General features: G+C 38.8%; 1 protein-coding gene across 4 annotated transcripts in view; it reads right to left on the bottom strand.

Annotated features, from left to right (window-relative positions):
• Positions 1 to 26,603, bottom strand: part of LOC124556704 (solute carrier family 35 member E3-like) — a 174,954-nt gene that overhangs the window by 100,795 nt on the left and 47,556 nt on the right. For all 4 annotated transcript variants that reach the window (XR_006968666.1, XM_047130687.1, XM_047130686.1 and 1 more), the window contains exons 3-4: positions 6,393 to 6,545; positions 6,232 to 6,314 (exon numbers count right to left, since the gene is read on the bottom strand). Coding sequence is in view for 3 of the 4 variants with exons in the window: in XM_047130687.1 (XP_046986643.1) it covers positions 6,232 to 6,314; positions 6,393 to 6,545 (236 nt within the window). In the remaining variant the exon portion in view is untranslated. The remainder of the gene's footprint in view (positions 1 to 6,231; positions 6,315 to 6,392; positions 6,546 to 26,603) is intronic.

Below are 26,603 nucleotides of genomic sequence, written 5' to 3'. Positions count from 1 at the left end.
ATGTTCATAAGGAATTCTGTGCAGATCAAATGGTTTGTTGTGCAATCATATGTTTTGGTCCTCATAGGGAAATTTGAGAGCAAGCTCTACAGCATGAAAATCCCATGCTTATGGAAATATCGAACACAGCTCAGTCATTTCCAGTTTCACAGGCTGCAAGTAGGCAGACAAAGGCCTGGTCCTATATTTCAGAAATCAGCTCCTATCACCCCTCCCAGCCTTCAGTCAGCTTGCAAGGGAATGTAGATACTATTGCAGCAGTCCAGTAGACATCTTAGCATCATAAAGGTAATCATAAAGGTAATCATCGTTCCCAACAACAACAGTCTGTGTCACAATAGCAACAGCTTCGTGTTCTGCTACCTTCACGCCCATACTGCTTCTCAACATGAACAGACTGTGTGTCCCAAGCACTGGGCAATATGTAATAGGTGCCATAAAAAAGGGCATGTTGCATCTGTATGTAACTCTTTTCCAAACCTGAGTAAGGATGAAATGAACACAGATGTGAACAATGTGCCAGCAGTGATGGTACCTCAGAGAAAGTTATATATTAAAATGTGTGTGTTTAACAAACCACTGAGAATGCAGGTGGGTATGGGTGCAGCAGCAACATTGGTGAATTCTCAGACTTACGTGTATTTGGGTTCTCGTCCTATGACTGCAATGTCATGGAGGATGGTGAGTTATAACAAACAACAGATCCCCATTCTTGGATAGTTTTCTACACCTGTGATGTACAAGGCTTTGGTTTGTACTTACACTGAAAATGTGTCTGCCTTGGACGCTTTTAAACTGACTGTATTCTCGATCGACGATGATGTTCATTTGGTATCTGATCAAGTTCCATATCAACAGTTAGATGCTCTCTGTACTGAATTTTTCTCTCTGTTTTTTTCCAGGACTGGGTTGTGCAACAAAATTTCAGGTTCATATTATGATGAAACAGCCTGCCCGCCCCTGTTTTTTCATGTCCCGCCCGGAATCGGTAACTTTACAGGATCAAGTAAAAGCAGAATCAGATTGTCTTCAATACCTTGATGTTATTCAATTTATTTCTTCCAGTGAAGGGTCAGCACCACTCGTAATGGTCAAAAAACATACAGGTAAATTATGCCTCTTCAGTGATTTTTAAAATTCAATTAATGCACAGTCAATCACTGATACTATCCTTTGCCGTGCCCTGATGATCTGCTATCTGCTAGAAAAATTATTGGGGATGGGGGCGATGCCATTATTTTTCAAAGACTGCCTTGGCAGAGGCATATTTACAGCTGCTGCTTGATGAGGGAGGAAGCTAAATGCCTCCTAGTTATCTATACCCCACTTGGAGTTTATCAATACAAGCATTTGCCTCTTGGTGTGGCAAGTGCACCAGCTATTTTTCAACACTTTTTAGAGCAACTTACTGCATCAGTTACAGGCTTCAACAACTATTTAGATGACATAGTAGTGTATGGTGCTTCTACAGAGGAACATTTGCAGAAACTTTGTGGTCTATTTTCTGTTTTACAGACTGCAAGGTTAAAGTGCAATTTGGACAAGACAGTTTTTTCAACCATCCATTATTTATTTGGGTTTTGAAGTGTGAAGTGCTGGCATTAAACTACTGCACAAACATACTGATGCTGTTGCCCCATTGCCACACCACTCATCTGTCAAGGAATTACAGGAACTTTTAGGCAAAATTGCATACTATCACAAATTTTAACAGTTGCTGCTCCTGTGTCACAACCACTACATGCATTATTACATAAATGTGTTCCTTACAACTGATCCACAGCTTGTGACCAGGCAGTCAAGTATTTGAAATCTAAGCCATGGTCAGCCCTTCATTTGGTCACTTTTCAGCTGAGCCAACACCTTATGTTAGCAAAGGACATGTCTCAATTTGGCCTTGGCACCATCCAAATATGCAGATGGATCTGAATGCCCTATTGAATATGCCTCTAAATCCTTAAATTCAGTGCAACAGCATTGTTTTCAAATAGAGAAAGAAGCTCTGGCAATCATGCATGCTCTAAAAATATTTCATGTTTTCCTTTACAGGTCTCTAAGTTCCACCTGATCATAGACCACTAACCACGGGTGTCTCCTTTTAAACCTTTGGCATCCTTGCTGGACAAAGCCACACTTCGCTTCCAGTGATGGGCTCTTTTTCTATCATGATATAATTATGACATACATTATTGATCTACAGTGCAACATACCAATGCCAATGCCTTATAGCATTTGCCAATTGTTCCATATCCAGAGTTTGATAAAGAGGAATTGTTTTGTTTTCATTTAGACATGGAAACTCAAAATGTTGTTGATGGTTTTCCTACAACTGGTACTAAAATTGCAGCCACACTTGTCAGGGATCCTGTTTTAAGTAAATTTGTTTCTTTTATGCAACACGGGTGCCTCTGATACTTTGAGAAATTATTTTTCATTAGAAAATCATCTTTCTGTTTTGGAGTTAGCTACAGAGGACCTTATTCCCTGGCTTGTAGTCCCATCCACCCTTTGGTGTGAGGTTATGTATTTATTACATGTGGACCACTAGGGTGCATCAGGTACAAAAGTGTTCACATGCAGACATGTTTTTTCACAAAGCACTGAAGGGGAAATAGCACAAGTTGTTGCAGCCTGTCCACAATGTGTCATCCATCAGGTGGCTCCCTGTGCTTCTTTGTCACCATGGCCAGGATCCACAGCAGCCTTGGGAATGAGTTCATGTAGATTTCAATGGGACCTTTTTTAAATTTCTACTGGTTTGTTGTAATTGATGCTGATTCTAAGTTTCCATACGCACTGCACTATCTGTGTACTTCTATGGTGGCAACAATTTCAGCTTTGTCAAAAATTTTTGCAATGGAAGCTCTTGTGTATATGTTAGTTACAGACAACGGCCCCAGTTCATATTTCAGGAATTTGAAATTTTTGTTAAAAAAAGTGGTGTTTACCACATCATGGCTCCTCCTTTCCTCCCTCAATTGAATGGGGAAGCAGAATGACTAGTACAAATATTTAAGACTCAGATGAAAGAATACGTTTCATATGTGTCCCAGCAGTAAATCTTGACCAGTTTCTCAGTTCTTATGGTTCACCCCTCTCAGTGATAAGATTCCAGCACAGTTGTTGCATGGTTGTCAATCCTGGGCTCAGCTATATCTGCTTTAGCTGACACCAGGCCATCTGCCAACACTGGTGCCACAGTGCTTCTGGCCTAGTGCAGATGTTTGGGCTCACAGGTTTGGCCGCCAGCCAAAATGGACACCGGCAGTAATCGATAGTACCCATGGTCGACCCATCCATGTTATTCACACTTATGAGGGGAGGGTGTTGTGACACATTGAGCAGCTATGACCTGACATGGGCAGCTGCGCACAAGGTGTGCCTCTGCTGTCCCTGCATCCTCCATCTGCCTGGCTGTCTCCTACATTGCAGCTGGTGTCCTCACCTTCTCTGAAACCACTGCCAACATTTTCACACCTGTCTTATCTTCTGTGGATACCCTTTTCAGCTGTCAGGGGCCACGGCAGGACCACAGCTCCTGTTCTGTCACAGCCGACACCTCCACTGCTGCTGACTCGATCACAGCTGGTGCCACTTGTTCCACCGCCTTCGCTGCAACCTTCTTCCCTGAGGTTGGACTCAGACAGGGAAATGGAAGCTGCACTGGTGTCTCCTGTCCTACCATATAGCCTCTCACAGGGGGCAGGCACCCACCTGACTGCACTCACACGCAACTTCCCCCTCTACTCCAAGGTGGCAGGGCGTCACACGTCTCAACAACATACGTCGAACAAAGAAGAAAGAGACGGGAGCACAGTGCTCACTTCTTCATAAAATGAGAATGCTGTAACTACCAATTTTCTGGGGTATGGCGCTTCATAGTTCATGAATGAAATCTGAGCTTAATTTGACCACTAGAGACCACACAGTCTGCTAATATGACAGCAGTTGCCTCCACAGCCTGCCAACTGCACCCCCTGTTGGAACTATTGTATTGTACCTTGTCTCCCATGTGTGTACACAGTTCGAGCAATAAATTACAGTGTTCTTGGGTTAGCACAATCCACAGTGTGGCTTCATAGCTAAGAGGGTAAGCATCATCATACAAATGTAAAGAGTCGGGTTTCAATTTTAAGTCAAACATGAGATTTTTCTCTATCACTTATCTCTTTTTTCATCTCTAGTGGTGATTTGATAATGTGAAAAATACTAAACTGTGTCATGGCTTGATGTGCTTGTTAAACTGTAGATCTTCTATCACTATCTAGATAAATCAGTTCAAAGGTCAAAGGAATACAAGGCCATATAAACTCCACTGTAACCATGCCCACTAAAATGCAGCCCTCTTCAAATAAACCTTCAAGATAAGAGCCACATTACTTTACTGAATCATTCATAACATATTAATATTAGACAGCACAAGCTCTTATTGCATTCATTTGCTTATCACAGATACACATCTGACATATGAAGGTAGTTCAAAAGTAAGATAGCAAGTCATCTGAGAGAAAACCTTTATTCAGGAAATTTAAGAGGTGCTCAAAGTTACTTTTCTGCATAGTCACCATGGTTATCTAACCATTTGTTCCTTCAGTGAATCAATCGGTTAAAACCAACATAATGATTATAAGGAGACAGGTCTCTTGACTGCATCAAGAGTGTTCTCATGCAGTCCAGTGAAAATGCCAGACCAAGCACAATGTAACTGAGGCCATAAGCTGCTGTGCATTACCTCACAGCAACATAACATCTTTTGGAAGCATTCCCAGCCATTTCTTCCAAACTGCCTCCGCAACTTTTCCAGCATGACATTACAATTGACTTCGTTCATAGTCTCTCCATGCAAGAGGAAATCAGCCAGCAGCACACCCTGCATCCCAAAAGACTTTTTTCTATAACTTCCTTCATGGATACCATTGTTCTGAACTTCTAATGGGGAGAAAGATAAGGGGTGCCTCTATGACACCGGTGCTTTTTTGTCTTTCACCCACTGTGATGATATGATGCAGGGATGGAACACCATGCCTGATACCACATGATGTACTGAAGAAACAACCACATTTGCTTGGTTTTATTGCCATATGGGGATTGCTATGTTACCCAGTGACAAAATCGCTTAAGGCTGACCAATGTGTTGTGTATGATAGCTACTACACTGCCAACAGAGATGTTGATTGTTCTCCAATCTGCCTCACATATATGTAACAAATGCCTTCAATGTACCCTTCAACATGGCACATATGGTCATTTTATGTGGATGTGTTTGGCCAGCCTTACCTTCACCCATCTCACCCATCTGCCCTCTCTTTATCAAACAATTTTACACTTCATACTTCAATCACTAACCATGCCTCAATCTTTACACCCTATTTCAGAGCACAATTGCACAGCTACATCCAGCATCAGAAAATGTTGACTGTCTCATTTACCCAGACTTGGAATTTAATTTGCATGGTGCATTTATACACCTCTGAGAGCTTCTGTTACCTTACTTATTCAACCACCCTTGTGCTAAGCTCTGGAAATAAAAAGTAAACTGCATCTGTGCTACACAGCATTAATTCATGAAGCCAATGAAGATCACTATTTAACATGCTGGGGATTCATCCACTGACATTGCAGTACATCTACTCTTTCATAAGACCAATCAGTAACAAAATATACTTCTCTAAAAGGAGCAACTACATCTATTCAGTGGACACTAGCAATAACTGTTATTGTAATTTATTAAAGTCACTCACATTTAGGAAATGCATTTAAAATAGTGATTCAGGATTATTACCTAATTCAACTATTCTGATTTTTGTTTTCTGTGGTTTATTTTCAAATCATTTTAGATGAATGCTAGGATAGTCTGTAACTACAAGCAATGGGTATTATGTCCACACTTTCTGCTCATTATTAATAATTTGCAATAGATATCTTTTACAGTCACAGTGTTATTGTAACTAGTGTTGGTGTTTAATGTGTTTAATTATTATTCACTTAATATATGAAAATGGGTCATGGTGTAGATGTCTGAACTAATGGTGAGACAAGACATTGTACATATAAACTGAAGAAAATAACATGTTTATAATTAATTTCTTGGCAACTACCATTATACTATATAGATCCCCATAATTTCAGGCAAGTAAAATATGGAAACTCTCATGCGATTAGAAGGAAAGGAAGCCAATGAAAAACAACATAGTTTTAAGCAAATGTATAATACACTTCTATAAAGGATACGTCAGTGGTGAAGTGTTTCCAATGATCCAGTATATTGAGATGTTTACAAAAAAGGCAATGAAACATGATGCAAGTATCATGCACTGCAAAAGTGAAAAATAAACAATTAGAAATATAGCATTCAAAAAATTGTGTGCAACTGCAGAATTACAAATACTTACAACATCTGCAGTTCTCCAGTTGTGGGATATTGTGAACACTACTGGTTCAATGAATGGTAAAAGTATAAGTAGTATCAATGATGATATTGGAGCTTGGTAGTACAGAAGTTGCATAGGATCCACTTGCAAGTCCTGCTGCTTTTTACTGACAAGCTTGAAAAACAATACAGAACACTCATATAGACACACATTAAGGATTACTGTCATGAATATCATAAATTTATTTATTTGCATTTGCAAATAGAGAAGTTATTTTATAATGCTACTAAAATAGTTTGAAAATAAACCATACAACAGCTTCTAACAATTTTAACAAACTACTGATAAGGAAAGGCACTTCACTTGTTCTGGAGTGAAACAAACTAGAGGACAGTGGATCATTTTGCTTTTGGCTTTCTTCCATATGGCATACAGTATGCAAATGTATGATGACAGCTATGAAATTGATTAGTGTGGAATTTGCAGACCCTTTTGAATCTCCATCTCCAATGGACTTCACATGCCATATGAACATTTGACATGTGAATTCTGTAACACATAAATTGATTAATGTGGACAACATTACAAAGTACGAATGAATCAAGGATTTCGCCAGCATGTGCATAGTACCAGTTTGAAAGACTGTAGACAGAAGTTACCCAAAATTGGCTAGGCTAACATCATATGAATACGCACATAACAGAATGGACAACATAAAAATGTCTACCAGGTAAACTGCCTTACTTAGAGACTACAAATTCAGCTTCATATAATTGTCTGCACTCAGTACTCCACACAAGAATCAAAGCAACAATCAATGAAATCATAAATGCTGGGATTTCACGGTCAAAAACCTATGAGAAATTTGGTCAATAATATAAAAAAATCAAATAATTCCCACAAATTAAATACCAAATTCATAAAAATGACAGAAATATCAAAGAAAAATGCTTTCTATCAGAACAAATGCAGGTTTTGATAAAGAAGTAGTTTTAAAGGCAAAATGCTGTTGAGTAAAAGTCTGAAAAGCCACATTTACAGGTTCTCCTACAGTTAATAATTTTTTTAGGTAACAGAAACTTTTTTGAAATCAAAGTCTAACAGCAAAATGTAGTTAAAAGAACTGAATTGGGTATAAGGAAGTGGTTTGAAAACAAATTTAAAGATCTCCCAAAGTGCAGGCATGACCATTTTTCTGTTCCTTTCACATGTCAAATGTTCATATGGCATGTGAAGTACATTGGAGATGGAAATTCAAAAGGGTCTGCAAATGTGTTGCAAAATATACCTTATGAAAAAACTGTAAAGGATGAAAAGCTAGAGCATTTCAGAAACGTACAAAGGAGTCTGGGCACACACACACATAAACTGGTAAGGGATATGAGAGTGGAAAAAGGTGTCTGATGACAAACATATAGGTGGTTGTGGTCATCTCACAAGGGAAGAAGTGGACAATCTAAATCTAAACCTAAATCTTCATCTGCATGTACATCTACATACATACTCCATAAGCCACCATATGGTGCTTGGTGGAGGGTCATTTTCTTTTCTGTTCCATTCTCAAATAGAGTGAGGGAAAAATGACTATCTATATGCCTCTGTAAAAGCCCTAATTTCTCGTATCTTGCCTTGTCTCTGTGGTCCTTACAAAAATGTACTTTGGAAGCAGTAGAATCATTCCACAATCAGTTTCAAATATTGGTTCCCTAAATTTTTTCAGTGATGTTCTTTGATATGAACCTCGTCTTTTCTCCAGGGATTCCCACTTGAGTTCCCAAAGCATTTCTGTAATACTTGTGTGGGTTTGAACATACCAGTAACAAATCTAGCAGTCCACCTCTGAATTGCTTTGATGCCTTCATTCAGTCCAACTTGATGTGGTTCCCAAACACTGAGTAGTATTCAAGAATGTGTTGCACTAGTGTCCTATATCCTGTCTACATTACAGATGAACCACACTTCCCAATAAACTGAACTCAACCATTCACCTTTCTTACTACAATCCTTACTTGCTTGTTCGATTTCATATAAGTTTTCAATGTTAAGCCTAAATATTTAATTGACATGACTCCATCAAGCAGCACACTACTAATGCTGTATTCCAACATTACGGGTTTGTTTTTCCTACTCATCTGCATTAACTTACATTTTCCTACATTTAAAGCTAGCTGCCATTCATCACATCAACTACAAATTTTATTTAAGTCATCTTGTATCCTCTTACAGTCACTGAACAATGACACCTCCCTGTATACCACAGCATCATCAACAAAGAGCTACAGATTGCTGCTCACCTTGTCCACCAGATCATTTATGTATATAGAAAATAATATCATTCCTGTCACACTTCTCTGGGGCAGTCCTGATGATACAGACTGAAGCTCTATAATGATTTAGCTATAAGACAAAATCAAGGTGCCACATGAGTCATAAGGAAAGCAGTTTTGACTACCTTCTTCTGCAGTGCTTCTGCAGATGACAGTCCACAGCATGGGCTTTGTGACACTACTATAGACTCATAGTGTGGATACATAAAAGTACTTGCAACTGCCATTTGCAGTATTGCAAGTAATTAAGCACATGTACAAGGACCTATGCCATAATAAACTACAGTCATGGTGCTGACATGGGAAGAGACAAAATGTGAATGACTGTTTTAACTATTTGATACTGGAATGTCTGCTGAAAACAGTGTTTGTTGGCTTCAACACAATGAGAGTTGGTTTGTTACATGCTCTAATACATTTTAATTATTGGACACTAAGCAGGTGTAGAGTTTTGCAATTGCTAAGCATATGTCTTGGGTTCAGTATGAGATAATCAGTGGTGGTAACTGACACCATGACAATGGTCAAAGATGAAAAGTAGAAACCTGAGACAACTAAAGAGGCCAGAACAATTAGGAGAAACAAAAAAAGGAAGAGAGAGGATGAGGAATATCTAAAACAAGAGGAATATGCATCTGTAATGCAGTAGGGGCAACAGAAGTCAAGCATAGATATGAACTTTGAATTGAATTTCCCAACAACTGTATTTTCAGACAAATTTATTTTATTTACAAAAAACTATCTGAGCTATAAATCTGAATTTTTTGGGATGTTCAGGATATTATTTGGAGAAAAGTAGACTACAAACAGTAACATACTATCAACAGGAGAGAAACTACATACTGATTAATTACAAAATAGTAACCTTTACTTTCACCATCATATGTAAAAATTTCTAGCAGAAAAACTTGTGATTCATATCATAAGATTGTACTCTACTTTTGTACACAGACATGTTGTCAATGTATACTTAAGGTTTCAGTCATCTAAGTAGAACAGTATTTCCAAACAGTATTTCTAAAGTGGGCTGATGTTGAGCCTTCCTATATAACCCATGTCAGTGACTTCAATGCTGTGCATACATATACCAAAGTTTACGCATCATAAACAGTGCCCACATTGAGCATCTGTAATCCTCTATCCACTGACATGTGTCTATTTTCTTTATGTTTTGTAGTTTTCATGCAGTCATCTTCTGAAACACTGGAGATGCTTATTGAAAACCATGTACTTATCCACAACAACTTCTTCTTAAATGGGAAGATGTACAACAAATTGATGTCTGCATAGTACCCTTATATCCCAACCTGTTCACATGCAGTCTGGAGTAAACTTTCCAAGTCATCCAAGACCTTAAACCATTTGTCTGGCTACATTTATTGATGATATCTTCATGATCTGGACTAAGGACCAAGATACACTGTCCTCATTCCTCCATAGCCTTAAAACCTTCTCATCTATCCATTTCACATGGTCCTCTTCAGCATGGCATGCCAACTCTCTTAATGCTTGCTATCTTCTCTCCATTGGTTCCATAAAAACCTCCATCCATATAAGCCCCACTGACCAAGAAGAGTATCTCCACATTGATAGCTGCCAATCATTTCACTCTAAAACGTATGTCCCATAAAGAGTAGCCACCCACAGATAGTGGCATGTGCAGTGACAAGCAATCCTTTGCCCATTAAGCTGAAGGCATTAATAGGACCTTTACAGACAGGCACCACCTTTGGAGTTTCACAGCCATGCACTATCCACCAACCTTAGTCCAGAAATTGATCTCTCATGCCATATATAAATGTTTCTGCAATTCCCCAATGAACTCCATAGACCTGTGGTAAGGAGCACCCTTTATCATCACCCAATACCATCACTTGACCATGTCCTCTTACAAGTGCCCTCAAATGATGAACATCCTATGAAAAATTCTTCCTACCTCCCCCAAAGTTGTATTCCACCACCTAACCAAACTATGAAATATCTTGGTCCATCCTTGTGCCTTGGCTACTTACAACATATTGAAATACACTTCATATCCCCATGAAAATCCCATTTGGATGCCTGTCCTATGGACCCACTGAGCACATCTTTTCCTGTACTACAGCAGGCATATTCCACCTCATCAGAGGTTGTGAAAGTAGTTATGTCATAAGCCAAATCTGCTTTGACTTCGGCACAGCCTTTCACATAGGCATGAGTACCAATCAGCTACCCACTTGAACTAGTAGCCACCGCCCAACTGTGCTCAAGAGCACAGTTGACCACCTAGTTGCTGAGCAGAATATGCTGGACTTCAACAATTGCTTCACAACCTGTGCAATGTAGATTCCTCCTGCCTACACCAGTTTCTCTGAATGATATTGATAGGAACTATTCTTACAAAACACCCTCTGATCACACAATCCTGCTTTCAATCTCCATTTGCCCCTGTCCCAAACCAAAGTCCACCTCTGCCCCCGTGCCTCCCACTTCATTCCATTAATCTACATCCACTCTGCTCTATCTGCAGTCTCCCTCTTTCTCTGTTCCCTCCCTCCCTCCCCCCTCCCTCTCTCACTCCCCTCCCACCCCCCCCACCCCTCTCTCTCTCTCTCTCTCTCTCTCTCTCTCTCTCTCTCTCTCTCTCTATCTATCTATCTATCTATCTATCTATCTATGTGTGTGTATGTGTGTTTTACTCCTTCCATTTTTCATTATTTTTATTCCACCGAAGTCTTTCCACTAACGTTTACACAGTTCCATCTATAAGTACAGGGTGTCTGTAATTAATGTTCCGGTTTCAAAAAGCTGTAGAAAGAGAACCACTGCTCAGAATGATGTCAGATTTAGACAGCATATTGTTGACACAGAGGGGAACTTCATGGGGAAAAAATAACAGTAATCTTACGAACAGATGGTGCTGTAAGCATCAAAACATAAATGGGGTTGGCTAAAAATGACCATTGAATCGCAATATGATGGCTATGGTTTGAGCTGCATATTACACCATCCACACTGTTCAATGTGCATGACTGCACAGGTTTGGTAGTCAAGAGTTGTGGCACTGTCAGTTAGATAAGCCCATCCACCATGGCGAGGTTGTACCATATCAGATGAGAAAATCACTTTTTAATTGTCCTGAGGCCAAAAATCACATAAAAAGCAAAATTACATTAGTTTTAATTGTCCTAGGGTAAAAAACTGCATAAAAAGCAAAATGACATCACTTTCTAACTTTTATGAGACTGGTTCATAACATGTTCGATATGCTGTCCACTGTTTTCTGCCACAACCTGAAATCAAGAAACAGCATGTTCAGCAAGTTAATGTCCATTGTTCTGTTGTATATTGCTGCTACTGCCACCTCAGTGAGAGTATTCCTTTGACAGGTAATCTAAGATAGTTAAAAAACTTGAAGTGGTGGAGCTTCTGTTCTCTGCAATATATACTCAGCTACAAGATTATTATTTGATAGTTAAAATGAATGAAAAAAAAAATTTCTGGTAATGTTGAATTGAACTACTTGTGTTTCAGGCAATTATAGTCATTATTATGAGCCACACAAAAATAAATATTTTTAAGTAAGCATTGTTTTTTGCTGTTTTATCTTTGATTTAAAGCCATCCAACCAACTTTAATAACAATGGCCTTGCTTCAGTGGTTACACTGGTCCCGTCAGATCACTGAAGTGAAATGCTGTTGGGCATGGCTGGCACTTGGATGTGTGACCGTCTGGGCTGCCATGCACTGTTGCCACTTTTTGGGGAGCACTCAGCCTTGTAATACTAATTGAGGAGCTACTCGACTGAATAGTAGCAACTCTGGTCAAGTAAACGATCATAATGACCCCGGGAGAGCGATGTGCTGACCACACATCCCTCCTATCCGCATTCTCAGCTGAGGACGGCATGGTGGTTGGATGGTTCCAATGGGCCACTTGTGGCCTGAAGATGGAGTGCTTTAACTGATCTTAATAATGATACTATGCTAAAATAATACATGACAGATGCTATGAATGCTATGTTTATTTAAATGTGAACACAGAAAAAGAAATAATCAGCCAGTTTCTGATAACACATAACAAATGAGTAAAATCCATATTGTACACCTACATCCATAACTGAAAACCACTGTGAAGTAGAGGGCAGAGACTAGTTCCCATTGTGTGAAAATTATGGTTTGTTCTCATTCAATTTGTGTATGTTGCACAGAAAGAATGGTTATCCCTTGGGCATGATTTGTGGAGGCTGTAATACATTCATGCATTGCTCACTTAATACTGGTTCTTGAAACTTAGTAAGTAGGCTCTCAAGGGAAAGACCTTGTCTATCTTTTAAGTGTGTCACTTCAGATTTTTCAGCATTTCTGTGAAACTCTCCTGTGTGTGAAACAAATTCAAAGAGGTCAAGTCTATCTTTTGTCATTAGATCTAATATATTTCCATCATGTGTGCTCTTCCAAATTATCTGTTATGATCAGTTTTCAGAAAAATTACTTCTGTTTCAGAGGACGTCATATCATACCTACCACATACAAAACTGTAATTACCAGAAATGGTTATTTGATAATTAAAGTCTCTCCCATAATGACACTATGGCTGCAGAACATACATAATAGTGAGCTGGGGATTTCTCTAAAGTTTTTAGTTACATCTGAGGTAGGGTCTTATGTCAGTAAGAAGGACTCAATTGCAGTTTAAGTTTATGCTCATCCTTGATACTGAGCATTCCCAATCAATCTCACATGCAGCTTTAATTTCCACTTTCATGGCTTCAAATTTATTGTCTACTGTGATGAATGGTGGGCATGGTGGTCTACAGCATAGAGCGCTCACCTCCACCCCTGGAAGTCGGCATTCAATCCCACGTCAGAGAGGGGAATTTTCCTTAGTCCAGTTTCTCCAGGATGGTCCCAGGTCCACTCAGCCTGCTATCAAATTGAGAAAAGGATATCTTTTCTGCAGGTAAAAGGCAGCTGGAGCAATGGACTCACAACCCTCCCCCTCCTATGAAAGCCTGCACTCTACCTGTGTCAGGCCTGAAGCTCATTCACAAGTTGAGCATCACAGACTTTACCTTCATTTTACCTTTTACTGTGATTAATACACCACTCCACTTCCCATTAACCTGTCCTTTTGACATACACATAGTTTCAAGCCAAATATATTACTCCTGTCAATTAAGAGTTTTAGTCAGCTTTCAGTACCTAGTATAACATGGGCTACATTGCTTTTTAAGAGCATTTCAAACTTCAAACTCTGCGACTATGCTGCAAATGCTTCAGAAGTTGATCACTAGGATTTTAAGAGTCTCTAAAAAAAATGCTAGTGTACATCTCACACACCATCAGCCATCTACCTAGCAGTGTCTGGTGTGTAGTAGGCCCCTCATACATTTGAGAGGGAGCCAACAGTTCTCAGCCCTGTGACACAAGTCAAGAAAACCATACCCTCAACACAGAACAAGGAGGCCCCAATCACATCTGGGGACAATGCTACAGATTGTGAGCTCTATTAAAATTCCATGAGCAAGGCCGGTCTTCTCAATTTTCTCTCTCAGACACTTGAATGATCCAAATATGATATCAGAGCCTTGATGAAAGGCAGTGTTCATCCCAACATACACCACAGTCTGCAGCTGATTACGGCCTGCTCTCTCAATGATCGTGAGAACAGCTTATTCAACACATTAAATGTGGCCCCTAGGCAAACAGATTGACAGCAGAATGTGATCATTTTTACCCATTGCTGCCATTTGCCTAAGGGCTACCATTATTCCCTATATCTATAAATTGCCAACAATTAACAGACCTTTACCCTTTTGCATGTACTTCCCCGGTACATGACACAGCAGGGTTCCCTACAGGTGAAGTGTGTCAAATTGGCTCAGATATAATTGCAGATGGAGACAGGACCTCAAATCTGTTGGTAAGTGGGATGGGTACAGCACACTGAACTGTTCCTGATCTCTATCTTTCCTGTATAGAACCTGTACACTCATCACTTACAGTCTACTTGTCTAACCACGTAAGAGCCTACTGCAATTATGGGAAAACAGTTTTCCGAACAAGGTATTGCTACCTAATTTTCCAGAAGCTCACAACCATTGATGCACTACAAAATATATTATGCATAAAAATTGTAAGTTTCTACAAATTTTGTAAAAGATACCATGAATCATGTAAATATGCACTGGTAATAGGGAGAACTTTGAACTTTAGTTGGTCAGAGGCAGAATAGTAAGAATATGTTAAAACTTTCATAGCAACATCTATTATGTGAGGTCAAATAATAAATACAAGGATCTAAATGGTTCATAGAGCTTCCTACCACCTGTTAAAATAAACTGAAAGCTTCCATATAAACTGAGGTCACCTCTCAGAACAAGTTTAAAACAATTCTCTAAACGTATGATGTAAGAATATTGATACTAAATGATATCCGCTCATTTCCAAGCAATCTCCACAGAGGCAACTCAGTATACTTGCCTTGTCTGAAAGGAGACTGCTTCAGAAGTACTTGGTTTCAATGAAGCATACATTATTAGCATACTTCACCAACTATTTAATCCATTGACACAAAATGATCTCAGTTTGTCAAAAGTGTCAAGTATCTTCAAAGCAAGTTCAACATGAACATGAAAGAGGATCATATTTCCATTAGAAAGAACTAGATAATAAAATCAGTTATTTAGTTTGTCAGTCAGTTAGTTACATGTTCCATGAATCATTTTGCATGAGAGAAACATTCTCAATTTGTTATCAAATTCCACTTTGCTGTCTGTCAGATTTTTGTATCACTGGGTAAGTGATTAAAAATTTTTGTTGCAGTGCTGTGCGTCTCTTCTTGTGCTCAAGGCAACCTTAATGAAGAGCAATGACTGTCATTTTTCCTTCTGGTATTGTAATTGTGTACCTCATTGTTCATTTTCAAATGCAGTGGATAATTTACAGGAAACTTCTTGAGAGAATAATTATACTGTGAAGCAGTTGTCTGAATGCCCAACTCCTTAAACAGATGTCTACAAGATGATTGCAGATGAGCACCACATATTATTCTTACAGCACATTTTTACCCAATGAAGAGTTTCTTTCTTAAAGATGAGTTACCCCAGAACATTATTCCATATGACATTATTGGATGAAAATATTCAAAATATGTCAACTTATTGATTTGTCTCTCCTGAAGATTTACAATGATTCTAAGCACAGTGTGGCTGAACTAAGTTGTTTAGGAGTTCCAAATGTGTTTTTTCCAATTTAAATTCTCATCTATATGGACACCAAAGAATTTTTTAAAGTTTCTGCCCTATTTATTATTTCCTCAGCATGTATCATTATCATTATCATTGGTGTAGTGTCTCTAGATGTGCAGAAATGAATATGTTGGGTCTTTTTAAAATTGAGAGTGAGACCATTCACAGAAAACCAGCCAATGATATTATTAAGAACTTTTTGTTCACTATTTCTTCTGTTTTTGTACATGTGCTTGGATTGATTGCAACACTAGGTTCATCTGCAAAAAGAACTAATTCTGCTTGTTGTGTAATAGCTGGAATATTGTTTACCTACTTGAGGAACACCAGTGGACTTATGATTAAACCTTGTGGAACCCCATATGTGATTTCTCCCCAGTCAGAATAATGTCCTGGACTAGATTGCTTGAATTACTAAGTACAACATTTTGCATTCTTTTGGTCTGATATGACATTTTCCATAGGGTGACCATACCATCAATCCCATAAACTGTCAATTTATCTAGGAGAATACTGTGATTCAAATGATCAAATACCTTGGAGAGGTCATAGAAAATAACAACCAGAGTTATATTATTATATAAAGCTTGTAAAATATGGTGAGTGAAGGTGTAAATGGCATTTCAATAGAGCATCCCTTCTGAAAGCCAAACTACGATTTGGTAAGAACACTGCTGTTGCTATGGTGAGACACTACTCTAGAATACATCATCATCATCTCGAAAACATTGCAGAATAATGTCAGCAGTGAAACAGGTCAATAGTTATTTACATCTCTTTTATCACATTTCTTAAAGTGGTGTTTAACAATGGCATATTTGAGTCTCTGGTAAAATGCCTTGAGTTAGTGATGCATTCTGTATTTTACTCGTACATAAGACCAGGATTCTTATGTGGGAACAAATCATTAGTATTCAATTGGACTCACAATCAAAGCCAGATAAGCATTTATTTTTGAGAGAATGTATAATTTTCTTAATTTCAGAAGGAGAAGTGGGTGATACAGTTGTACAAATAAATTTTATGAGAGTTACTTTTTCAAAATGTGATTTTTCTCTTGAATTGTTTGTCCTTATACTTTCTACTATACTTAGGAAATGATCATTCAATATATTTGCTACATTTGAATAGCCATTTACAGCTATTCCATTCAGTTCAACAGTGATATCATCCTGTTCTGTGGCTGGTTGTCCTGTCTATTGTTTCGCTTCATTCCATACAGCCTTCAGTCTGTTATTAGAATTACTGATTTCTGACATTATGTGCATGTTCCTTGATTTTTAATAGCATTTCTTAGTAATTTTGAGTAGTTCTGTAGTGTGCTAGTACAGGATCTCTTCTTGTTCTTGTCAACAGATACATTTCCCTTTACCTTTCACAAGATACTTTAATCCTTGTAGTGATGGATGGATTTTTACATGGCTATTTAATGTCCTCTCTGAGTAGGTTATGTGGAAAGCTATTTCCAATAATGATACAAATTTATCATGAGACAGATTAAACTTTATGTTAGCATTTGATTCATTATAAATTTCATCCCAGATCATCTCTTGTAAGCTATTCTTAAAAACACTTGTTCTCGAGCCATTAATTATTCCAACTGATTTCCACTGAGGAGTACTATGTAATTTATCCTAACTAACTGTGCATTATGATCAGAGAGAGCATTATTTATTTGATAAAAGGGTATTTTCTTGCTTTGAGCTTCATCAAAGGAAACATCATCAATTAGGGTCCTACTGTCTTTATCCTTGTGTTTTGAAAAGTTAATTACTGATACCATATTGTAGGATCCAAATAAAGTTTCCAGGTCATTGTTCTTATCAGAATCCAGTAGCAAATCTAAAATGAAGTCACTGAATTAACTGGTTGTTGCTGTCTGACAGATAGCATGATAAGGAATCCAGGTTGCTTAAATTTCCCAGATGGGATCTTATACAGTTATAATTAAAAGTGAACTATTTTTCAACATTAATTCACAAGCACACACTTCTATATGCTGATCACTACAAAATCTACTTGTTTCACTGATTTTGAACTTGTGTTCTGTCTTAATATACATAACAACTCCTCCTTTTCCCACATTATTTCTGCACGAATAAGCTGCAATAATGGTTCAAATGGCTCTGAGCACTATGGGACTTAACATCTGTGGTCATCAGTCCCCTAGAACTTAGAACTACTTAAACCTAACTAACCTAAGGACATCACACACATCCATGCCCGAGGCAGGATTCGAACCTGCGACCGTAGAGGTCATGCGGTTCCAAACTGAAGCGCCTAGAACCGCACGGCCACACCGGCCGGCAAGCTGCAATAGTATAATCTTTTATATGTAACTTAAAATAATATCTTCACCAAAATTTTTACTTTCATAGACTGCTGGCTGTCAGTTGGGTGTTTAGCATATATTGATTGGTGACAAAGTTCCAACAATAAATGCTTAATGGCAAAATTTAGTGCCAGTTTTCTTGTGCGACAGTTGGCGAACCTGTTGTGACTTGTACTTGTATATGAAAAGGTGTGCTAAAATCAGGTTGTGCAAAATCCACTGATATAATTCAACTGCAAAGTGATCAGTGTTCAAGTGCATTATTTATGTTACTTAATTAATTCTCAAAACAGACTACTGATTAGTTTTTTCTTCACATATATTCACACATATATAAATCTGTCACTATACTACAGTTTCTGAGTTCATGTGCACAATTTCTCTGTTTTGGGGTTACTTTGACCACTTGTCATTGTTACCTCAGGATTACAGCTACACAATCTATTAAACAACGTGCATGCCAATGACAGGTTGGAACTAAGGAATACATATATTAACCATCAGTATATATACGAAGGCTCATTTGTAATTTTTAACAAGCCTACAACTAAGAAAAACATATTTCAGTCAGATAGTGCTAAAATTGCAAGCTGTTGTGGTTAACGCACAACATATAATGTCAAATACCTCTGGAAACAAGGAATCAAGTTAGTTTGGCCACAAGTACCAGATATTGTATTGATAAATGAACAGATAAACTTAGTTCTAACTGCAAAGGATGTTTTGAAATGAAAGACGGAGCTATGTGTGTGGTACTCCATTTTACTACCTTTCATTATATTTATAATTTTGATGATGGATCACACTGATTTATATACTGTACTAGATTTCTTCTTTTATGAGGCTTAACGAAGCACTTAAGAAAACTTTAGATCAATGTATTTATACATGAGTGAGGTGGCGCAGCAGTTAGCGCATTGGACTCACATTCAGGAGGATGATGGTTCAAACTTGTGTCAAGTCCTCCAGGTTTAGGTTTCCTGTGATTTCCCTAAATCACTCTAGGCAAATGCTAGGATTGTTCCTTTGAAAGGGCATGACCAATTTCCTTCCCCATCCTTGACAACATTCGAGCTTGTGCCCTATCTCTAATGACCTCAATGTCGAGGGGATGTTTAGTCCAATCTTCCCTCCTTTAATGTATTTATTTCTGAGTGGTCGAAGTTTCATTGCATTTTTGAAATATTGACCACAAGTGGAATGGTTGCTGACAGTTGTCGTGGAGGTATAGGCTGATCAATGTATCCCCAAATACTTGCTATCTTTGACCACCTACATTTTTATCCAATACTTCCTCTGAAATATAGAAAATGTATTGCACTAAGTAGTATGTAATCCTTTCATACAAGCCCCCTACGTTCACTAACATAAATATTGCAGAAGTTGAAAAATAGCCATGATAATCACATTTGACTCTGAAAATCGGTCAAATTATATCTGGTTTATGGTACTTGGAATTTTGTCTCCTGAATGCATGCACTTGCCAACCATTCTGTCTCCTTTTAACTTCATTATCTGCTTCTATGCATTAAACTTATAGCTGGTATTATACGCACCGCAGTGCAGGACTAAATACTCCATTTTGTTAATTCAAGGATGAGATGATTTGTAGAAACTATATAATAACTTTTAGAAGCATTGTTTATCATTTCCTTTATTGCTGCATGTCTATTAGGATTGGTTTTACTATTTCTGTCATATGAATAAATCACTGGTTCTCCCTGCTATACCTTTAAATACTGGAGGAGAAGTAACTGAATCAGGTCTGAACTTTCTGGGACTCCATGTATTATTTAATTCTCTCCAGCTCCCACAAATTGAATTACACAGCCTGACAGAAAAAGTGAAGCACCAAGAAGACACTGTCAGATGTGAATGTAGCTTTGTACACATACACATCACTGTTAGGTATCTACATGACCTGAGTTGCAATTATCTCTGACAGGCAGAAAGGCCACCAGGATGCATTAGTGTTTAGTGTTGACAACAGGCCTAGTAGGGTATATAAACAGTGTGAACAGTGCCAGTTGTAGAGCAATTGATGAAGGGCATACTTGTGTGACAGTGTCATCAGCAACTGGCAGAGTTTGAAAGGGACATTTGTGAGTGTCTATTTGGCTGGCTGGTTTTTGGGGCATTCAGATGTGATAGTGGGCCAATGTTAGGCTCCATGGGAACATAAGGACAGGCACACTCTTCCTCAACATTCCAGTCAACCATGTCTGATCACCACAAGGAAGGATTGCCACATTGTGCACCAAGCACATCGTAAGCCCTTCAGATCTGTGTGTGCTATCTGATAACTCCTGATGGACTCTCTGCATCCTGTGTCATCCTGCAACATTGTTGCAGCTAGACTACATAACTACTGTCCTATGCATACACAGCTATTAACACTACAACACAAACAGCTGTGTTTGGAGTCATACATTGAGTGTTAAGTATGGGCTGCTAATGAGTGGTGTTACACTGTGTTCAGCAATGAATCACAGTTCTGCACAACTCCCAGTGACCTTCATTGGTGCGTATGGTGGTGACTAGGGAGAAGTCCCATTCTACCGAGAGAGATATTGCAGTGTTACTCCTGGTGTCATGACTTCAGATCACAGCTGGTAGGATTTAAGGAAACTCTGCCGGCACAACGGTATGTCACACACACACACACACACACACACACACACACACACACACACAAACACACACATGCAGATTACCTTTCATGTGACAATATTATGGCACACATTTTCAACAACAAAATGCTTTTCCACACAACAGGCATCTCTGTGAACTGTCTGTGTGATACGGAGGCTGTGACCAGCAGTATCTCCAGATCTGTCCATGATAGATCATTTTTTGGACCAGCTCAGACATCAACTCTGTCCCAGTGTCATTATCCAGGATATCAATAATCAGTTACAACAGTTGTAGGCCATTCTGCATCAGGAGAAGAGACAACAGCTGTTTTACACCCTTGCACCCCAGTTAGTGCATGCATCCAAGCCAGAAGGGGTGCAGTGTCATGCCGCTAAGTGGGTTCATATTGCCACAGTTCTTTGCAGTTTGACTTAATTTTATAATCACTGAAATAACATCACATACTCTCTCAACTATTGAAGTTTCATTTTGTTTCCTTCTCCCCTTCTTGGTGCTTCACTTTTTTTGTCAGGCAATGTATTTGACACAACTGTCTATTCTTTAGTTAAATTTCATGACATATATAGTTCAATGTCTTGAGCAGATCACAAGAAATACCAGCTGGTGGTATTTCATAATTTAATTCTTGTAATGTATGGTGAATAAATCTGTAAATGATGCACTGTTGTGCAACTCTTTTGAAACATAAAGTAAGAATTACTACATACATTCTAATTAATACTATAGTGTGCACAACCTCTCAAAAGTTTTAGAAAATTGGGTCTACCATTACTGATGCCTCTTATGTTACTTTTCTTACATCGGGGATTGATATTTGCAAAAATGCTTCTACAATGTCATGCAATACACTTTAATGCATTAACTATGATTGATAATTGCCAAGTACTCTATTAGAAATATCACCAACAGTATGAGCTATTATTTTACGAAACTTTTATGTAGGCTGCCTGCAACCTGAAGGTTGGTTACTAGGCATGGTCCTGCTGGAGATGGTATGCCCTCACCTTCGTGTGACCTGTAAATGTACTGACCTGGCCAGTTATAAGAGGACCTAATGTGTAACGTAAACTCCCAACCATGGTGCAGTTTAGTATTTTTCACATTAACAATCCACTACCAGAGGTGAAGGAAGTGATAAGTGACAGAAAAATCCTTGGACCAACAGGGGATCAAACCCCAGACTCTTGGACTTGTACACAGTCCAGTCACAATCATGTTACCACTGCCTAGGTTTGACAGCACCAAGCAATAACCCTAACAGAAGGCAGGTGGAGCTAGCAGTGGAGGATAAATAAAATGTTTCTGGGCATACAGAAAACAATGCAGTCACTGCTGTAATGCAGAAATGTAGCAATTTACCTGATGCTCAAAAGGGTATGATCACTGGCTTTTGGGTCTACACTGGAAGCATTTCCAAAATGGCTAAGTTTGTAAACTGTTTGCATCCCACTGTGCTGTGTGAGCATGGCAAAATGGCTTTATCCAGAACTGGTGCTGAGGGAACTGTGGTGTACCACCGGCCATAGATGGTAGTATTGAATGATGGCTGAGGAGATGTGTGCAGGTGAATAAACGCGCAACTGTCAAGCAACTGACCACCCAGATGAACCAAGGGGCTACCAACAGTGTCTCCTCAATGACCATTCAGTTAACAGCAGTGCCTCTTATCGGCCTCCGCATCAGATGCCTGGTTCATGCACCTATGCTGACTGCTGTTCATTGATGACAAAAGCTGGAATCTGCATGCCAGTACTGGAACTTGACATCCTGTGAGTGGTAACAGGTGGCCTCCTCAATGACAGACAGCTGTTGGTATGTACAGTGTGAAACCCCTGAAAGCAGATACCCTACAACAATTGTTGGAAGTATCCAGATCAAAGAAAGGAGCATTATGGTCTGGGAAATGTTTTCATGGCATTCTCTGGGTAATTGCAAAATTCTGGAAAACACAATGGATCAACACAAGTACGCATCTGTCCTTCAGGACCATGTCCATCCTTTCAAATGGTTTGTGTTCACTCAGCACAATGGCATCTACCAGCAGGACAATGCAATGTGTCACAGAACTCAGAGTGTACATGAGTGGTCTGAAGAGCACCAGGATGAGTTTATCGTACTCCCCTGGTCATCAAACACCCAGGATTTAAACCCAGTTGAGAATCTGTGGGACCATCTTGATCAGGCTGTTTGCACCATGGATCCTCAACCAAGAAACCATGCACAGCTGGCCATGGCACTGGAGTCAGCTTGATTCCATATAGCTCTTGGTACCTTCCAGAACCTCATTGACTCTCTTCCTGCACTTCTTGTGGCGGTCCATGCTGCAGAAGGTGGTTAGCCAGGCTTTTGATGGGTGCTCACATTAATGTGACTGGAGAGTGTAGTATGACAAAGAACAATAATTAAAATTCATTAACTTTTTTCAGTATTCCATCTTGCTATTACTTTTGGGGTGCAGGACCCTATTTCCTCTGCTACCCTTAAGAAATGACTGTTAAAAATGCTTGGTAAGTGAACTACCATTTAGTTTTTCCATGCTATTTCACAACTGTCTTTAGCAGAAAAAAGGGTGCACAATGCTGTGACCAAATTTTTTGATCACTTACCTTGTGATCAGACAACATACAGAAAAGTAAAATTTGAAAACAAACTGGGAAGGTTCTTTCTTGACAACTCCTCCTACCCTGTAAAAGAATTTCTGTTACTCTAATGTGTAAAAGGCGGTAGGTAGGACTCATCATCCCACATCTGTATATTAAAAAGAAAAACTTGTAAATGGTCAGCATGTTGGCATATTTAGAAATTAATTTGTGATGTGAATGTAAAATGATTTGCTCCACATCATTATGAATTATTGTGTAAATAATACATGGAACATGAGACTAATTAGTAATATTATTTGCTCATTTGCTAGTTGTTGTGTCCCACTTCACAGGTTTCACTGAATTTACAAAATAAAAATTAAGGACTTTTAAGCACCTTTTCTTTACTGACAATAATTGCATTCAATGCTGTAGTGAAGTCAAGACTAAAATAAATATGCACAAATAGATGATAACTTCAATATAGTATCACTATAATAAAATTCAACTTAAAAGAAATAAGGCAAATTCTTTAAAAACTTGCCAACAATATCCTTCATTGCACATCTGCTTGATCTTCAATAAATGTTTTTCTTATTAAAGCAGCTGAAGTAAGTATATCACCAAGAGTGGGCATTTGCCAGCAGCGGCAGTGACTGTTCTAAGTTTTTGAAAACAGCCACGAGTTGCACTTTGAATTTTTTATTGACGAGTTTCACTCTCCAAATGAACAAGAGCATCATAAGAATATACACTGCAAAAGATACAAATTGACACAATACAAATAACTTACACTGACATTACGTGAAGTACATTTTCTGTAGTTTTAAATTATCTCTGGACAGGCTATACCATGGACATTACAAGTACTGTTGTACAGTCAATTTTATCTTTGGCACCTTTGTCAATGCCATCATTTACTACTGTAACTTAAACGTACTTCAAACATAAGTTTATGTACTGAAGTACAACCAGATTAATCTTTTGAGCTGTCAGCCACCTCTAAAGGCTATCTTTAATGCCGTCAGTCAATTTTAAACATGTCACCATACTGGAAGTAGAAAATGTACTTTATATAATGCCAATGTTAAGTTTTCCTTATTGTCTCAATTTGTATCTTTTAGAGTGTATGTTCTTGTTCACCTGAAAAGTGAAACTGACCAATAAAAAAATCCAAAGTGTGAACTGTGGTTGTTTTCAAAAACTAAGTATGTCACATTTTATAGTCCTCTAGAGTTCCTATCATACAATAATGCATAAAAGTAATTCCAAATGTGTGAATTTTAAAGGAAATTAAGAATGAACTGTCAATACAAAAAACTTATAAGCACTAAACAAAATAAATTAATTAATTCAGTATATTAGATGCAGATGTAGATCTTTTCTTCAGTTTTAATTATCGATACAATGTAAATACTTTTGACCTAGTTAATATATTTGATCAATATGCCAGTAAACATTTTAAGGTGTTCAACTGCATATTATAAATATTACATAAATTTCACTTGCCCCATAAACATTATTTTAACTCTTCTTGTGATCCACTGTATTCTAATTAAACTATTAACAACACACCTTTTTATTATGTACATCATTTAAATTAATTTTTGAGTATATATTTCCAAAAGTAGCCACTACAACAGCTGCAACTACAGAAAATAGATAGATAGTGACAAGAATTAAAGTCTGATGAACCTTCACTCATGACACGTGCAATTTCAGAGAGTGCATGTCCATACAGTTCACAGGCCCGCTTATAGATGCCACCTAGGTTGGTCCCCTGGCACTCTCTGGTGAGATGCCAAAGGAACAGCCTTATTTAAGCAATTGCAAATGAGTGCTCATCCTATTCATTACACCGTATTACTGTTATCCAGTCAATGTGTCCAGTGCTACACACAACCTGTATCTTACATGTTACTCTATAAAGTACTAAGATCCATAAATCGTGTTTGTTCTTGCTATAACAAACTTGGTGAGAAGAGAGGGTTATGTTTTATCCCTGTGTTAGTTTCAGTGCTAAGTCACTTGGCAAACATCTCAATGGAAGAGATACTCTAACATGAAACTTCCTGGCAGATTAAAACTGTGTGCCGGACCGAGACTCAAACGCGGGACCTTTGCCTTTCGCGGGCAAGTGCTCTACCAACTGAGCTACCCAAGCACGACTCGCGCCCCATCCTCAAAGCTTTACTTCTGCCAGTACCTCAGTCTCCTACCTTCCAAACTTAACAGAAGCTCTCCTGCGAAACCTTGGAGAACTAGCACTCCTGAAAGAAAGGATATTGCGGAGACATGGCTTAGCCACAGCCTAGGGGATGTTTCCAGAATGAGAGGCAAAGGTCCCGAGTTCGAGTCTCAGTCCGGCACACAGTTTTAATCTGCCAGGAAGTTTCAGACCAGCGCACACTCTGCTGCAGAGTGAAAATCTCATTCTGGAAACATCCCCTAGGCTGTGGCTAAGCCATGTCTCCGCAATATCCTTTCTTTCAGGAGTGCTAGCTCTGCAAGGTTTCGCAGTAGAGCTTCTGTTAAGTTTGGAAGGTAGGAGACGAGGTACTGGTAGAAGTAAAGCTGTGAGGATGGGGCGTGAGTCGTGCTTGGGTAGCTCAGTTGGTAGAGCACTTGCCCGCGAAAGGCAAGAGTCCCGAGTTTGATTCTCGGTCCGGCACACAGTTTTAATCTGCCAGGAAGTTTCATATCAGCGCACACTCTGCTGCAGAGTGAAAATCTCACTCTGGATACTCTAACGTCTCACTGTCCAGCAGCTAGCTTTCGCAGGACTACAGCAGGCTCTTGTCACCGCTGTCAATCAAGTGGTATCTGCATGTTCGCAGCAGGTTACTCTCCTATCAGTGCAACTATTGGCCTTTCTGGCATATGATGACTTGACTGAAGATTGGGGCTCCAAACAGCTATGTTTATGCCAACATTTCCAGGTTTTTCGCATGGGTGATACAAACCTGTGTAGGTCTTTCTTTCTCTCCTGGGTTTCGCCACACGTGTATCTGTTGTTGCGACAACGTGCACCTTTGTAGCAAGAACCATCCAGCTTATCATTTGATGAAATATTCAAGCTTCTCTCAACCTATTACTGTGACAGA

Source organism: Schistocerca americana, chromosome X (genome assembly GCF_021461395.2).
Source record: "Schistocerca americana isolate TAMUIC-IGC-003095 chromosome X, iqSchAmer2.1, whole genome shotgun sequence".
NCBI classification, from domain to species: domain Eukaryota; kingdom Metazoa; phylum Arthropoda; class Insecta; order Orthoptera; family Acrididae; genus Schistocerca; species Schistocerca americana.
This window is presented reverse-complemented; position numbering and strand designations above follow the sequence as displayed.